General features: G+C 37.7%; 1 protein-coding gene across 2 annotated transcripts in view; it reads right to left on the minus strand.

Moving 5' to 3' along the window:
* Positions 1-2,661: 2,661 nt before the first annotated feature.
* Positions 2,662-18,367, minus strand: part of LOC139124573 (myc box-dependent-interacting protein 1-like) — a 30,258-nt gene continuing 14,552 nt past the window's right edge. Inside the window, exons 5-11 of one of the 2 annotated variants that reach the window (XM_070690706.1) lie at positions 17,603-17,713; positions 16,985-17,070; positions 15,948-16,106; positions 8,608-8,890; positions 5,814-5,960; positions 3,442-3,543; positions 2,662-2,923 (exon numbers count right to left, since the gene is read on the minus strand). In XM_070690706.1, the coding sequence (XP_070546807.1) occupies positions 2,843-2,923; positions 3,442-3,543; positions 5,814-5,960; positions 8,608-8,890; positions 15,948-16,106; positions 16,985-17,070; positions 17,603-17,713 (969 nt within the window). In that variant the 3' untranslated portion in view covers positions 2,662-2,842. Of the gene's footprint in view, positions 2,924-3,441; positions 3,544-5,813; positions 5,961-8,607; positions 8,909-15,947; positions 16,107-16,984; positions 17,071-17,602; positions 17,714-18,367 lie in introns of both variants that reach the window. The other variant, XM_070690705.1, reaches the window with a different exon arrangement.

The following is an 18,367-nucleotide window of genomic DNA, read 5'->3' on the forward strand; positions in this document are numbered from 1 at the left end:
ACAATGGTGTTCCAACAATCGGTTGCTATGGTATCTCTGATTGGTTAACAAAAAAGACAGCTGTAGGCTGACTATATGTAAATTCAGTTTTAGGGCAGCAGAAGACAGCCAGTGGCATCTCTACTCTGCAATGATGTTATAGCTTTAGTAACTGTAGCTTTTGATAATTTGTTCCGTGTGTGCATTGAGACATACATGTTTTTTACAGACAAAGACAGCTTGGAAACAAGTCATCGTTGATGACACAGTCCCCACTTGTTAATCGGTATTTTGATTACAGGTCCTCAAAGAGGATAGAGTCCTCTTCATTAGGTCTGTGATAAAAATACTTTTGAATGAATTCGCTTGATACATGTCTGAGTTATGGTTCAGGACATGAAAAAAATCGTAACAAAATGGTCGCACAGCGGCCATATTGGATCGCATCACAAAACAAATTGATGTGCATAGCTATGACATTGGTCGATGTCCTTGTACCAACTTTGAATAAAATTGGTCAAAACATGCGGATATGCCTGAGAAATGGCTCTGTACATGAAAAAAATCGTAATAAAATGGCCGCCTGGCGGCCATATTGGATCGTATCACAAAACAGATTGACGTGCATATGTATGACATAGGTCAATGTCCTTGTACCAACTTTGAATAAAATCAGTTGAGATATGCCTGAGTTATGGCTCTGTACATGAAAAATCGTAATAAAATGGCCGCAGAGCGGCCATTTTGGATCGTATCACAAAACAAATTGCCGTGCACAGCTATGACATTTGTCAATAAGCTTGTACCAACTTTGAATAAAATCGGTTGAAACGTGCCTGAGTTATGGCTCTGTACATGAAAAAATCGTAATAAAATGGCCGCCTGGCGACCATATCGGATCTTATCACAAAACAAATTGACATGCATATCTATGACATTGGTCAATGTCCTTGTACCAACTCTGAATAAAATTGGTCAAAACATGCCTGAGTAATGGCTCTGTACATGAAAAAATCGTAATAAAATGGCCGCCTGGCGGCCATATTGGATCAGATCACAAACAAATTGATGTGCATATCTATGACATTGGTCAATGTCCTTGTACCAACTCTGAATAAAATCGGTCAAAACATGCCTGAGTAATGGCTCTGTACATGAAAAAATCGTAATAAAATGGCCGTCTGGCGGCCATATTGGATCGTATCACAAAACAAATTGACGTGCATCTGTATGACATTGGTCAATGTCCTTGTACCAACTTTGAATAAAATCGGTTGGAACATGCCTGAGTTATGGCTCTATACATGAAAAAATCGTAATAAAATGGCCGCCTGGCGGCCATATTGGATCGTATCACAAAACAAATTGACGTGCATCTGTATGCCATATAAAGTAATCCTTGTATCAAGTTTGAATGAAATTGCTCCAGGCATCTCAGAGATATCTGCGTGAACGGACGGACGCACGGACGCACGCACGGACGCACGCACGGACGCACGGACATGACCAAACCTATAAGTCCCCCCGGACGGTGTCCGTGGGGACTAAAAATACACAGTATTTTCAATCCAAACACTGTGTACTTCAGTAACGATGTTGAAGTAGACCAACAAAGTCCAGATGAAGATGATACACAGCGCAAACATACTGTAACAATCTTCAAAAGTGATAATTGGTCTGGCTGTGGTGAATAATTTACAACGTATCGTTTGCATTGGACCACATATTAGCTGACACGAATCTGGATATGCACAACTTTGTGAACAAAAGTGGAAGAAATCAATTAAGAGTCTGAAAAAACGTGATATGTAATAACCAACACTTTGGAAACTTCTGTTGTACGCACGCATGTACATCATAAGATAGAAACAGTAATTTTGAAGAAAAAACATGCCATACATATCATATACAGTGTTCTCCCCAAGACTTTCTGATGGCATAGCGGCTAATTTGCGTAACAATATATTCAATTGTTATGTTAATGAATTTCTATCGTTTTACCAACATTAAAGATGGTGGCCACAGTGTTTTAATGGCTCCGGGCAGAACAACGCACAGTTATACATACAAACACATGTGAGGATATGTATACACATGTATAGATGATACGCGTAAGACGTTGGCTACGAATCATACATGACTACAGAATATTTCTAGGTACTTTTGGTTGTGAGAATGCGCGCGTTTGAGAGAGACCCATAGTTTTGCAGGAACTTAAAGTATGCACTGTCAATGCAGAACGGTGGCAAAATTATACATAACACAGTGCAAGAGAGTGAAAAGTTAATGTAATTGTGAAAAATTTCACCAGCCTTTCTCCTTTTAAGTTATACAACCTGAGCTAAAGGGCTCAGATAGACATGGTGAGTGCTTTTCAATAGCGAACAAAAAATGAAACTTCGCATATTACATATTTTGTATAATACCAACTCACAAAAATTTCAGCAAATTTGATAACTGACTCAAAGAGTTTGGAAAATTTATAATTTAAGGAGTATTAGATGTTGCAACAGAAGTCGTTGGATGTAATCTTCAAAGTCCCTAACCCTAAATTAATCACTGGCATATTGTTCCCCCCAAAATACATTGAACATTGATGCTTTCTCTTTCATATGAAAAGACAAAACTTGGCTGGCAATAAAAGTATGTACACTAGATCATTATGATCAGGGATGATAATAATGTTGGTTGATGTCGACATTATTTTCTAGATTTTCTCCACTTTATCACAAATTTCACCTAATACTTTCTGCTACATCTAAAAATTATACACTTCACAACTTTTAAAAGGGAAGATATTTCTTCAGTCTCAAAAATGTTCGCACCATACTGCGCACATACTGTCTCTTTGATGCATTGTGTTCTAGACTTTGCGGGTGAAATTTTCTGGAAACATTCCTTTCGCCGAGTTCGACGCACAGATTCCATAGAGCCATCCATCCTCCTGGAGGGGAATTAAACAAAAGAAGTTGAAGTCTTGATCAGTGGTGGCAGTCTTACATACATGTCATAACTACAAAAGCAGCCTTGTATTGTAGTAAGTTTTGCCAAATACAGAATTTCGACATTTTTATTTAAATGATTAATAAACACGTTATCATATCACATACTGCAGCTTATTCTTTTTGTGATTGGTTTGCTCAATTTATAAATGATAGGGATGTGCACAGTAGTGCACCCTCAAAGCCAGTATGATGTGCAACGATGCACACTGTGATAAAAGCAAATTTTCTTATTCACGAGTAGGGCTGACGCAAAGAATTTTGCCCATTCCTCAGACTGACGCAAAGTTTCAGGAAATACATGTTTGTTAAATGGCACACTGTTGCACACCATAACAACATATCCCTCAAAACATTTCCCAACATCTTCTCTTAAATATGGTATAGACCTTTGTTGTGTTTGGAATATTCCATTCATAGATTGGGGGTGGGGTGGTGGGGGGATGGTAACCATAATTACCTGATCGTCCAAATCTTCAAATGGTATAACGTATATAATTTCTCCTTTATCAAAGCTTAGCTCATCCGTGTCCATACAGTCATACTTGTGGGTTGCTTGCACCTGGCAGGCCAAAACAAAATGACAGCGTCAACAACAGTAACAACATGAGATCAACAAAATAACATCAATAAACAAACAACAAGACACTTACCAATACTGATGGAGCTTTGTATAAAAATGTAAAGCATTTCATATTTGCCCTTGCTTTCTACATCCATAGACCTTAAAAACGGAAGGACAGGCAACTGCCGGAAAAGACAAAGAAACTTGCGTGTTTACCCGTACGATCTGGGTTATAATCCTCTGCGCAGTTATGTAAACGCAAAACACGTCACGTGATGACACAGTGATGTCTTGGCAGCACTGGAGCTACACAGAACACGCTATACCTGTGCTGTCCAGTCAAGTCGCGTTCTGTTCCGGGGTCTAGTTCACGTTGTTTTCAAGGATTGTATTACCCATTGATTTTTACAGACAATTTTGCTACCATTTTCGACAGATGAGTCACTATTAGGTTTATTTATTGTTGTTGTTTTTTGTAATTCCTGTCAATTCATGATCGAGTCGGCAAAGTTAATTTTGCAATCTAATCATTTTACACCCCTGATAACTCTTCCGTTTATTTCTGATTCATGTGTAATGCTGTAAACTTTCTTTTACTTCATTTATGTACTTCTTGCACTTCGGCACTGTAGTATTTTTAAAAACTCATGCGTCTTCAGCCCGATCGGCCATTGTTGTTTACGAAGCGACTTCCTGTTTCAACTGAAAATTTCCTACCCTGTCATATTTCTCTGCTGTAATGATAATGCATGTCAATGATAGTAAACGTTTCAACGTTAGGTATTTCGTCAACTGACTAGTATTTTGCGGGGCAAATCATGTTTACATTGTAAAACTTGTACCAAATTCACCAAATTTGTACCAAATTCACGTGCAGGCATCTCCAGCTCGATCGGCCATTCCTGTTGATGGATGATCTTTTTGTGCGTTTCAACTAACTAATTTTTTTACCCTCTTAATAATGCATGACAGTGGTAATGTACGATTATACGTGTCTTATTTCGTGGATTGAACTAGTATTTTTGGGAGGAAGTCATACGTACATTTGTAAAACTAGGACTAAATTGACGCGTCTCCGACTCAATCGGTCATTGTTGTTTACAACACGACATTTTGTGCGTTTCCTCTGAGTAATTTTTCTTACCGTCTCATGTTTCTCTGTTGTAATAATAATGCATGACAGTGCTAATGTACTTTTCTACGTGTCTTATTTCGTGAATTGAACTAGTATTTTTGGGAGGAAGTATACGTACATTTGTAAAACTAGGACTAAATTCACGCGTCTAGCTCAATCGGCCATTGTTGTTTACAACACGACATTTTGTGCGTTTCCTCTGAGTACCGTAATTTTTCTTACCGTCTCATGTTTTCTGTTGTAATAATAATGCATGACAGTGGAAATGTACGTTTCTACGTGTCTTATTTCGTGGATTGAACTAGTATTTTTGGGAGGAAGTCATACGTACATTTGTAAAACTAGGACTAAATTCACGCGTTGCCGACTCAATCGGCCATTGTTGTTTACAAGTTAAACAACACACCTTTGAAATTAGACGCGAAAGCTTGAGCATGCGCTGATCGCAATGTTGTAGTGATTAACATAATCTCGCGTCTGACAAGTCTCTCAAATCACGGGAATTTCCGTGAGCTTGCGATACGAGAGATAAACAGTTACGTTTGTTTATGTTAATGAGTGTTCAAGTTTTTCACGGATTATAACCAGGATTACATGAAAGAAAATAGCTAGTTGCCTGTCCTTCCGTTTTTAAAGTCTATGCTACATCCTAACTGAAAGTTAGATGATTTGGGTTCAGGTCAATATTTCTAGGAAGGTTAAAGGTCGGTGACCTTTTCATCAACAGAAAAATTAATTTTTTGTTGGATGTAGGGTCAATCAGCAAAAATTGATTCCTTGAACCCTGACCCTACGGTTAAAGGTCAAACAGCAAAAATTGATTCGTTGAACCCTGACTTTAATGTGAATGGTCAAAGCAGCACCAATCAACTCATTGCATCCTGACCCTATAATGAACTATGAATCATGCAGAATTTACCACATAGGGCTTCACTAACATTATTATTGGACTGCTGACACCAGTCCTATATGTGATTTAAAAGGTCTGACATTTGGAGGTCATTATGAGTATATTGACCAAAACAACACAATCAGGTTATTTTTTCATTTCTTATAACTGCCCCCATGCTTTAAATATTATCTTTGTCATTATAATGTTATAATGGTTTATGCTAACACTGACAGAGCTTACCTTGTAAAGTGTGCCAGGCGGAAGTTGCTCTTCTGGCTGTGAGGGCGCTGTCGTTGACAGGGGCACGGCGACTGCTGGCTGTTCTGCAGCCGCTGGTTTGGCAGGTAGGTTGGAAGTCGGGACTGAATAGAGATCATCACTTTGTAACTGTAACAATAAAAGAGGAATTTAGAACTGCTGCATTTGAAATTCAAATTATCCCCTCATCCTCCGTCCCAAACATAACATCAAAAAGTACCTGTCCATGCAGAAAGGGATGTTCCACAAGAAATGGAATTATAGGGAAGAAAGACCAGCTTTTGGTTGTACCGGGAAACACTGTCAACTGTACAGAAGAAAGTCAATGGGAAAGACTGTTTAACCTGTTACCAAATCACTGAAAAGCAGGTCTAAAACTCAGCGATGGGTTTGGGGGTCAAACCATGGTCATGAAAGTGTTAACACAGACATGAAACAGCAATGATGACTATGTGCAGGGCTCGAACTTAAACTTTTTTACCTACTTGCCCAGCGGGCAAGTTTCCAGAAATTTTACTTGCCCAATGAACAATCTTACTTGCCCGATTTTTGTCTGTTTACATTGTTTGGGCAGAGATCACGAAGACCAAGCAATCTCAAAATGTGGCCGACAGCATCATATCAATGCAGGTTCTGTTTTGTCTGTATTGATAATCATATTAATTGTTACGATCCACTAGTGTTAGTCTTCGTGATCTCTGCCCACTCGTCCACCAATATGCTAGTGCAGGATTGGGGTCATATAGCTGAAGGGGTGGCCCATCAATCGATATTCGCGTCAGCAAATCTCTTTTCCAGCAGTTTTGAAACTTCAATTGTCGTTTCTTTTCATGATATATATCGCACTTCTGCTTCTTCACTTTACTTTCCACTGAACTCGATGCTGCGACCGCGCCATTAGCTAGCGCTTTATCACTGTTGATTTCTGAGTGGCCAGCCGGTTGAACGTGTACTGTATCCCCTGACACAGATCCTGTTCCGGAATCTGTGACTTTATCAGGCTTGGATTTCAAAAATTTACATGAAAACAGGGTGGTTTGCTTCGCCATGACGTACAGTCTGCGTTGTCAGGTCTCCACGTGCAATGTGGCTGTTGAAATTACTGACCAACACCCCCTGGGAGTCACTAGCGACACAAGTGCAAGTTTTACGTTAATGAGATTAGACTTCCAGAGGGAGGACAGACAACAGCTGGATATCACTCGCTGAATGTTGACGTCCGGCTTGTCGGTTGTGATACCCGCTTCAGTGACTTGAAACTCGATAACAGCGAACATTGTTCAACAAAATTTCTTGAGTTTTTTATTCCCAGAACATGTAAATTTGATCAAAGTTTATCACTTGCCCGACCGGGCAAGTATAATTTATTTTTACCAGCCCGATGTCAGGTTTTACCTGCCCCGGGCAAGCGGGCAACCGTTAAGTTCGAGCCCTGATGTATGAAATTATTTCTTTCAGTGATCTGCAAGAGTCTGATGTAAAGAAAAAGAATTTGTTTTATAGAGCTTTGGTAGCATTAATTGGCTAGTAGCTGAACTTTTGATGAGGTTTTTGCAATTTTTCGCCTATAACGTAGACTACAGTTTTGTTGCTCTACTGCCCAAAGCATGTTGAAAGACCTACTGTTTAGCTTGTCAACATAGCGTATGTCACATCCATGCAATATATTTAAATCTGAATTCTGGTCCAGACAAGAATTTACTTGTAAACAATAACAATGCAGTCTATACATGTATAGGCTTAGTTGATGAGCTGAATACTGTGTATCTCTACATGCTTTGGCAAATAGAACAAGATACTGTGGGCTACATTATAAACAAAAGTAGTGAAAAAATGTGTCAAAATATCAGCTGCTGGCCATTGCATTGAAAGTTTTGCGTTCTCCTGAATAGCAGAGGAAAAAAAACACAGAGGCTTTAAGTAACACCTTTATGGAAAACACTGCAATCTATTTAACCTGTTCACCCCAATTTCCCTGTAAACAGGTCCACCCTCACCATTGATAACAATGGGTTTGGGCCAAACCATGGAGGTGAAAGGGTTAAAGCAACATCTAAATACCTGAAGAGGCTTCACCAGTCCAAAATATGGCCGGTAGCGATAGAGAATAAGACAAAGAAATGGAAAGAAGTGGTTAGTATCAGAAATGATGTCTTAGAAAACACATTATCACAGTATGTTTATTACAGCAACTTTACAAAATGAGACAGGCAGAGGATTAATGATGGCTTTACAACAGAAATTACATGTATTTAGAAAACTTTATTTCATAAATCTATAACAGTTACGGAAGAATGGTGGTTATTGAACATTATGAGGGTTAGCCAGCAGCATAAAACAAACCATTACTTGCATAAACATTGGTATACCAAATGTGAGCTAAAAATTGGCCAAAATTTGCGTCACAAGAGAGTAGGCTGTAGTGTGTCCGTTTCATACAATCCACTGGCTGAAACTCTTGGTGTTATTTCTGTTATTATAGTATTGTTTTGCAAAACACAGCAATTTGTGCTACTCACAAAATCAATTTGAAACATAATGTGTCAAAATTGTCAATGTTGTCTGGTTGTCCATTATTATAACCGACAAGTAAATTTAAGTCTTGACTGCGATTCATTTGTGAACAATAACATTGCACCTTGCTCGCACTCACAAGACTCTTTCGGGAAGAGAACACAAAAATGTAAATGAAATATGCTGAAAACACAGTCAAATGTTAAAGCTATAGATATGCAAACAAGTATACAAATGGCAAGGCCACAATTTGTATACTCACCTGTGCACCGATCTCAACTGTTTCGTACGTCCCGCTACGATCCCTGCCTTTGAATTCATCTCCATTTTGCACTGTCTGTGGGGGCGTGGTGTATTCAGTATCGTCCTCTGGCGTCGCTGAGGGCGCTGATAAGACCTGATTGCTGGCAGCCCTTTGCTCTTGTTGACTCGTGCTCTCGTCGTTCGGCAGCGCGACGTTGTAAACTTTTGCAAGACTGCTGCGTTGCTCGGGCGTTGAGGGTAACTGAGGCGACGGCTGCGAGTTGTAGCTGTCTGAATCTTGACTGTAAACAGAAGAATGCCTGTAAAATTTGCGATCAACTTTTTATTATCCGTGTCAATGAACGAGTAGTGTGTGAGAAAAATACTAGAAAATTCAACCGAAGTGTGATATACAGAATCTACACATTAGTGCGCCCTCTATGTTACAAGATAGTTTCTGGAATTTTCTCTGTGTCAAGCTCATGGCAATACACACCTCAAAAGAAATTTCAATTTTTGCTCTTACTTCTCTCAAGGAAATTTTAAACTATCCAAGACTTAGATTAGATGTAACCCAAAGAAATAACAACTACGTGCCTGTATTTTTCCTCAGAACACAGACTGTGTGCGCACTGTACAGGGTATATAGTAAATATACATGTTGCTACTGGTACAAGAACAATGGAAAGTTGAACGAAAAAAACTTTCATTACTGTTGAAAGGGATGAGTATAAACAAATTAAAAGAATATTTTGTCTCTTTGGAATTTTCAGTAATGCAATCTCATAGGAGTTGAATTGCTGCCGATTGTTCTAGACACAGACTGGAAAATGGTCTACCATGAGTAAAACACTGAACTGTCATAATTCTAGAAACCAAATGTAAATATGTTGACGTCAGTTGATCATCAAAGATGGATCAAAATTCTCATTACTGAATGGTTACATTGATGAGATGAATTGTGAATGACGTAGCTGGGGTTAAAATTCTAATCAGTGATTGGCTAAAGGTGACATGAACTATGTCCGATTATGACCTATGACCTGCTATGAACTATGACCTGGCATGACATAAACTACTGACCTGAACTTTGCTATGGCATGAGATTGTACACTGTGGAAGTTTAGAGTTATAGGCTTACATCACCTGATGACATGACCTTTGACCTTTAATGCACCATGACCTTATGCCCCGTGACCTCTTACACTGTTAGTGCTGACACACCCCTTATTCTTTACAGAGGTCCAACTACCAAGAATGAAAGTCTGTCACTGAGGTGAAGCTGACGAATGCCAAACATCCGATTATCCCGCATTGTGGCCAAAGATGTTTTTTACATCAACAAATTCACTGGCATCGCCAAAACTATAAAATAATGGCAATAATGTACCCCTTCCTGGTCCATGTTAGACTCATGCAAACTTTGCACTCCATAATGTATGCAGCTTTACCTTGTACATTATGTCGTGTACAGTTTGATTTCATTCATTAAGGGCTGGGAGGGGGTACATTTAATGCTTAACAACGATTGACCATACTGATTAACTTTGCATATAGTCAGGTGGCTTAGCAACAAAAAACAGCAAGATCGTTACACGGATGACAAAAGTGCCAAATTTGGTACAGAGGTTCACATATATGTGTAGATCAAAATTAGCTATTGCTCCAAAAATTTGGGCCACCGGAAAGGCTTGATGACGTCATAAATTCAAAATGGCCGCCATTATATTGCTTAAAAATGGTAAAATACGGTTTATTCGGCCAATTTTCAATATTTTTTTGAATAAACTACACAAACATTCTAAATTATAAAACATTAAATTGACGCAAATCAATTATTATGACGTCATAATCCAAAATGGCCGACCAAATTCAAAATGTCTGCCGTAACATTGTCTAAAATGTTAAAGCACTGTTAATTAAGCCTGTTTCAGCATTTTATCGCCTGAACTGAAATTAACACCCCAAATTACATGTAATTGATGCAAATTAATTATTGTGATGACGTCATAAAACCAAAATGGCAACCGAAAGTTATAAAATGGCCGATTATGAAGTTAACTATGCTTGGTACAATAGCCCATTTACGTGACAAAATGATAGTTTCAAGGTAATGTACAATTTGTATTAATATTCCATAAACTCAAAATAAAAGATAAATGTACCAAAACTTAGCCGATAAGTTCAACACAAGTAACAAACTCTTATGAGATTATTTATTATTAAACAATGATCTGTGTTTGAAAAATCGAATCGATATAAAAGGAAATGAAGGCAACTTCACACACTGGTTCAACCTTGTTTGTGATAAGGTAGGCCTATAGTGAGTAGATCAATGTGGTTTCGCGATAGGGAAACATGGTGAGAAACCAGTGAATCGATAGTGCTTTGACCCTGGTAATGTGACCTTAGTCCCAGAGAAAAGGTTTTATGATGGTGATTCCTCCTAGCGGCGTTTCGGGCCAAAGTGGGATCCCTTCTTCGGTCGCTTGAATGGTCTTGTATTCCAACATGCTTAGTTTGATGGTAGCCATCAAAGAGAGATGCTAAGATCATTATGTTGTAGTCTGATTGTTGCGTGAATTGTTGCTCAGACCGTTCATTTGTACTCTCCTTGTGTTTGAATTTTGCTTAAAGCAGGATATCCTGTATATTTTTCTTCCTTTTATACGTTATTACAGGTTTTCTGGAAAACCATGGCCAGCGTTTAATCGCCCTTCATTATTTTCCAGTTTCTTATCACATTGTTTGATTAGGCTGGTTTTGATGAGGTTGTGCTTACAAGTTTTTTTGTTGCATCATTACTCTTATTTTGTTGATGAAGGATGGCTGACTTTTGTTACATTAACTTCTTTTCGATACAAGCTATGTCTTTTTATTCTAATCTTGTTGTAGAAGTTTTTGCGTTGAGAAATTGACCTTTTTTATGGAGTCCATATTGTTGTTGCATGTGTGAACATATCTGAGTAATTCACCTTTCTTTAATGAATCATTTGAAGATTGGTGGCAGATAATATCGTCAGATGGTTTGGTGTGGGTTTTGCAGTCGAGCAATCTCTCTCAATTGCGTCTCTGGCATTTGAAGACCACAAGGTCAGGGTATGAGATTTTGTCGATAGAATGTTCAATTATGAATTCCCAAGTTGAACGTAGGGTACATGGTGTTGCATTCCTCGACAAATGTTCTGAATGTTATAGGTTTATGTTCTGTTCCTGAGTAAATCGTTAAACGTTTCCATACGATTATTTGACCGGATTGGGATTTAATATAACTTTCTCCGTTTCATGGTATGTGATATCAGCTGTTTCTGGTGAGCCCATGCTGCATCCATAGATATGTTTGTAATTTTCTCAGTTGAATTAAAATATGTTGCGTTTCAGAATAATCGGCAGTAAGGCTTTCATGTACGTTGTTAGTTGGTTTTTGTATCATTACGGTATCAGTTGGCTGGTACTGTTTCAGAGTCCAACGCTATGATCGCTGCATTTATGGCTTCATTTTTGGCATGTTTTTCTACATCGATACAACGTCTAATGTTACCAGAATAGAGTTTGCTTGTATTTTATTGATTCTAACTAGTTAATGAAGTTTTTGTGTCCCTGACATATGTAAGTCGTCTTTGCGTGATTGGTTTTATGACAAAGTCTAGAAATTCCGAGATTTGGTTTATTGGGCTCGAGCAGCCATTTCTATTGAGACTTTGGATGATGATTGTTCCTTCTGCCTGGGTTCTGTGTATGTTTGGCAGGAGATACCATCGTGGTGTACAAATTATTTTACTTATGGGAATGGGGAAACTGTAAATCACCTTGTCAAGGATCTTCGTGTCGCAGATAAATGATTTCATATACAATATCTTACGTATAGTTAATGTTGCAAAGTGTATGCCTAACTTTCTTTAATGTCATTTATCGTATTCACAATTGCTATGCCTCTTCCTTTATTGATGGGTTTTATTGTGATTTGTTTTTTTAGACAGATTGTTCAGAGCAGTCTTTTCTGCTAGACTTATGTTCTTTCTGATGTGGGTTGCGAATACAATTTCCTCTATCGATCTAAGTTGCTTCGAGACATTGTTACGATTTTGGGTTTTCCGCTGTTAGTAGTGTCGACATTGAACTTATCTTAGAACAGATGTCTGATTGATTTCAGATTGATCGTTTGTTTCTCATGATATTGCACAATCTTATGATGCGAATAAATTTGTTGATATCTGATTGGACAATTTTTCTGTATAGGCACTTTGGAATGGAAATAAATTTCAAGCCTTTGCTTAATGCTTTGATTTCAACATTTGGTAAGGTTTGATTTGCAAGATTTTTGATGAATCTGTGAATCTTTCTGAGTTCTTGTTTTTGTTTAATCTTCGAATTTCTGTTTATGTTCTTCCTGGCGTTTTTTATGTTTTTGGTTTCCAAACAGCAAAACGATGCCAAACACGAAAGGCAAAGACGCTTTTCATAAAATTCACGAAAGCTGCAAAAAAGCAAGGCAAGCTACCTTCAAAAGGCAAAAAAGTATTCTCTTTGTTCATATAACTCTGACGAAACGGTCTTTTTGGGCCAGCACATCCTCCGAAAAGAGAAATACTGTAGTACAAAATTATGTGCCTGTCACCACACATCGAGATATAAATAACAGAAAATTCAACAAACGAAAAAGGCTTCTCAAACAAAGGAAGCAAAAGACCCAAATCACAAACATAAAACCTTTTTTCGGGGACCAAGGTCACATGACCAAGGTCAAGGCATGATTTATTCACCGGTTTCTCGCCATGTTGTTCGTTATCATGAAATCACACTACTATTGATCTACTCACTATATCGTAACACTTTCAAAGGTAGAACCGATGCGTAAAGTTGCCCTCATTTCCTTTACATTGATTCAGTTTTTCAGACAGAGGCCATTGTTAAATAATCAATAATTTCATAATAGTTTTGTAACGTGTTGAGGTTATTGACTGAGTTTTGGTACATTTATCATTTATTTGAGTTCATGGATAATCAAGACAAATTGTACATTACCTTTGAACTATCATTTTGTCACATACATGGGTCATTGTACTAAGCATAGTGAACGTCATAATAGGCCATTTTGTAATTTTCAGTTGCCATTTCGGTTTTATGACGTCATCACAATAATTAATTTTCATCACTTATAGTGTTGTCCGTAATTTGAGGTGTTAATTTCAGCTCAGGCACTAAAATGCTGGACACAGACTTAACTAAGAGTATTTGAACATTATCACACGATATTATGGGGGATATTTTGAATTTGGTCGGCCATTTGGCTTTATGACGTCATCACAATAATTGATTTGCATCAATGTTATGTTGTATTTGTAATTTGGGATGTTTTTCTTAGTTTATTCAAAAAATATTGAAAACTGCCTGAATTAGCCGTATTTTATCATTTTTAAGCAATATAACGGCGGCCATTTTGAATTTATGACGTCATCGAGCCTTTCCGCTGGCCCAAATTTTTGGAGCAATAGCTAATTTTGATCTACACATATATGCGAACCTCTGTACCAAATTTGGCACTTTTGTCATCCGTGTAACGATATTTTTGTTAAGCCACCTGACTAACTTTGCATACAGGATAATCACAGTGTGAAAATTTGACTTAATTTCCCTAACAGGCAATGAGTATTTATACCAGTTTGTGTACAAGAGGAGCAAAAATCTACACCTAAGTACTGAGTCGTTCCCATGGTTCAGCATTGCTAAGTTGGACCGGTGTACTGGATGAAATAGGGGTGACAGGGTACTCACAAGTACTTTTCAGAAAAGACTTATTTGTCAGTCATCATCCTGCTCTACCCCCAGAACAAATTCAGTGTCAATGAATATTTTGGAGAAAAAAATTAAACCAATGCTTCAAATTTGGTTGGTCATAATCAAAGGGTGGGTTTTGATGTACACGGTGCAAAGATTCCTGTGTTACAAATACCAAAATCTGGGGTAAAGGTGTGATTTCATGACAAATAAATTTTTGCTAATTTGCATAAGCAGCAGCACTTCATAAAGTCTTTTTTTAACATTTGAATATTCTGATTGGCTTACACAGCTGATATTATTCATATTCTTTTGACATATTCACTTTACTCAATTAATTATTAGGTGAAAATCTTGATTCAACTGCACAAACACACATATGCAGGCACACACGTCTATGCATATCAAAGTGTATGTATAAAAAATATCTACATGACACTTGATCTATATATATACCAAAGTAGAAATGTTAAAGATTATCCCAACAAACGCACAACTTACACAACCACATAACCAGTGTTTTCCCCAGGATCTTCTGGTAGAGTGATGTCCAATTTACATAACAATAATCATAATTGTTATGTTAATGAGTTTCTATTGTTTACCAAAAATTAAAGAGTGGCGGCCACTACTCTATAATTGCTCTGGGGAGAAAACTGCCCATAACCAATGCAATCACAATTATGAGTACATGGCATTGTCATTCATATACACACATTTAACAACTACAGACAGATAGATCACGCTTAGAACAGACAAATGCTTGTACCGGGACAAACACACACACATCACAGATAGTCATAATGAGTCTTATTACACATATGGCACAACATTGTGACACATGTATATGTACACAGGACATTTGTGTCTACCAAATACACTGCGTGCACAACGGCAACTCACCCAAACACACAAAACAGAATCTGCCTGAGCAAAACAAACTTTGACATGGACAAATTTTACAAAACAAACATGCAATTTAAGAACAGAATTCCCGCATTAGCAATGTAAAACAGAGAGCCACAAAATACAAGACAATAACCAAAATGTTAGAGCTACATTCATTGCAAACATTCAATCTTTGATAACATTGAATAGTAACTGAGATAGGGGGCTCTATGATGTCATGTCTAAGAAATATGGCTACCCTAGTAAAGAGAAGATTCTACGAAGGTTTGTTTCTGTTTTCTTTATTGAATAGTGGGTATTAGTTGTATCACAGAAGTTAATATTATGTGATATTGTTACATAAAGCTGTCAACACCTAAAAATGCAGTGGGTTGATTGGAAATATAAAGAAATATTGTTTACATTGTTTACAGGCAAGCAGGGGCACAAGTTTGCATGCTATCACGGTGCACAAGGTCTATATACACAGCACACCAACAGGGAGGGCTAGAGTTAACACAGCCGTGACATCCTATGACATAAAACATGCACAGAGACAATACTCAGGCCATACAAAGTGTGTGTGAGTGTGATGACATCCAGTCCGTGCAAACCACGGTAACAGTACAATGTTTACAGACGCATACATCTACAGCACTAGGTGGCCTGGTTTGGAGGTCATTGTCCACCCACCTAGAGGGTCTACCAACATTGTATGTTCCGTTGGCCGCTGCTTGCGCCAGCTTGTCCATGATGTCGTTCAGCTGGTTTTTCACTTTGGAGAGCTCCCCGTGGAATGTGGATTCCGCGGAAAAGGTGATCTGGAATGTGTTTGCATAGAGCGGTATCCGGCTGAAGGATGACAAAAAAATGCAATATTAAACCCCTTTCAAGTACAATGGTATGTCCAAATCAAGGTGTTTTAAAGACAAAGATGGACCATTACATTAAGGAAAATAGGGGTAAAAAGTGGTTCTGTTTGTGAAAATGAATTCTCTTTCTCCAAGACTGTTCTTGAACAAATTTTTAGTAAAAGTACGTCCATCGCAATATTCATTACATCCATGACAATTTTTGTTTTGGTTCACAGCAGTTTCCATTAGGTCCATGGTAATTTTTATCATGTTCCAGGCAATTTACAATTTGTTTCAAGGCAAATTCAGTATAGTCCGAAGCAATTTTCATTTGGCCAACAGCAATTTTCATTTTGTATTTTGGCAATTTTTGCCAGCCAATACAACGCTGTAAAGATAAAAGAAAACAGTTTCTTCAAAAGTAAATTATGGATCGTGTACCCAAGAGTTTGAGGTACAGTGCATTTAAGGTAGAACGCACCTTGGGGATATATTGTCGGACTCTCAAATTCCTACAATTCTTTTCTGATCTACCACTTGTTGGGGATCATTTTAAAGCTTTGGAGAAAGAAAAACTTTCAGCAGCTTAGTTTTTGGAAAATGAAAAACTTTCAGCAGCTTAGTTTTTGGAAAATCTAAACTTTAATTTTCCAACAATAGAGTTAACAAAGGAATGGCGGCCATTTTGAATTTCAAATATCGCAAAATGCTGAGTTATCTTTGAACAGTGACCCCTGATTTTTATAGTTGATTTGGTAAAAGAATGGTTGAAAGTTTCATTCAGGAAAGTTTGAGCAAAAGTTGAAGTCTTTCACTTTCGAGGCCCATAGTACCTTTAACTCAACAACTTCTTTTTTTTGGTATGTGAGCACTCACCTATCATAAAGTGATGGTAGTTCTTCTAGAAGTTCATTATGCAAATCTTCATACATTCTCTTGGCATCATAGAATGCCTCTTGCACCTATGTGTGAAAATAAAACACATTGAAATGGTGAAGAAAAAATCATTTAGGTTCAGATTATCTAGGTTAGAGAAATTCTAAAGTTTGATGACCCTGTGAGATTGATATTAAAAAGCGATGATTACAGTGAGAGTCTGATCAATTAGGAAATGTTACCAATTAAAATAATTATTAAAATTAATTTTTGCTAATTGCCAAGCTTCGTAAGCTTTTAATCGCAAACAAACTTGGATCAAATGGAACGTTCATAAGATTTAGATCAACTTTTTTATTCAAAGCAATCAAGCTATGAAAGAGCGTTTTGTGTGTAAATGATTCCCAAGTGCAAGAGAAAGATCAGCAGCTATTTCAAATGCTTTTCTGATTAACAGGACGTGATGTATTCATACAATACCATGCACCTACGAAAAATTCACGACACTTTACCCTTTCACCACCATGGTCTGACCCAAAGCCATTGTTAACAATGGTGATTGTGGACCAGTCCACGGGAAATCAGGGGTGAACAGGTTACTCCTTGGTACATACTCACCTTTTGGCTTTTACCTTCATCTTTTTTCTTGGGATTATTTTGCATTGCTTCTAAATTATGCCTTGCACTGTCGTAATCTACTAGTTTCCTACCGCGCTTTGATATCCTTCCCTGCAATAACAACCATTGAATGCCATTGTAAATTTTTGTCACTCCACAGTCACCTGTGGTCGGTCTATTCCGCTCGGCGTCTATGCTCCCATAGACGTGTGTACATATGCCTCAGAATTAGAAAGTCAGGAAACGAAATGGCTATTTCGTTTAGGGATTATGCCACCATGTCATCTTCGACGTTCACCGACCACAGGTGACTGTGGTCACCCTTATACTAGTACAATATAACCCAAGAGAACACTTTTTCACTTCTGGACGATTATTTTTTTTCAGAGTATACCAAAATTTCAATCAATAATTGTACCAAATGAAAACTGACGTCCATTTGGTCAAAAATTATTAAACAACTACTGAAAAATTTCATAAACATTGGTAAAATGTTGCCCTAAAATTTTGGTGTGAAAAGTAACAGCACTCAGAGGTTTAATATATTTCAGAGTATGTTAGTTTTAATGTATTTTCCAGTATTTTGTTGTCTCCAAATAGCTTCTTGTTCTATTGCATAGTCATGTCCAAAATATCTGACCAACAGCACTCTGTGTGTCTGTAATGTCAGATTAGCATATATGGAGTGAACTTAAACCAAGTGGAATACATTGCTAAAGTGATTCATTCCATTATATATTACAACATAAAATTGAAATTCTGGAG

Source organism: Ptychodera flava (assembly GCF_041260155.1).
Source record: "Ptychodera flava strain L36383 chromosome 23 unlocalized genomic scaffold, AS_Pfla_20210202 Scaffold_24__1_contigs__length_23054250_pilon, whole genome shotgun sequence".
Lineage (NCBI taxonomy): Eukaryota > Metazoa > Hemichordata > Enteropneusta > Ptychoderidae > Ptychodera > Ptychodera flava.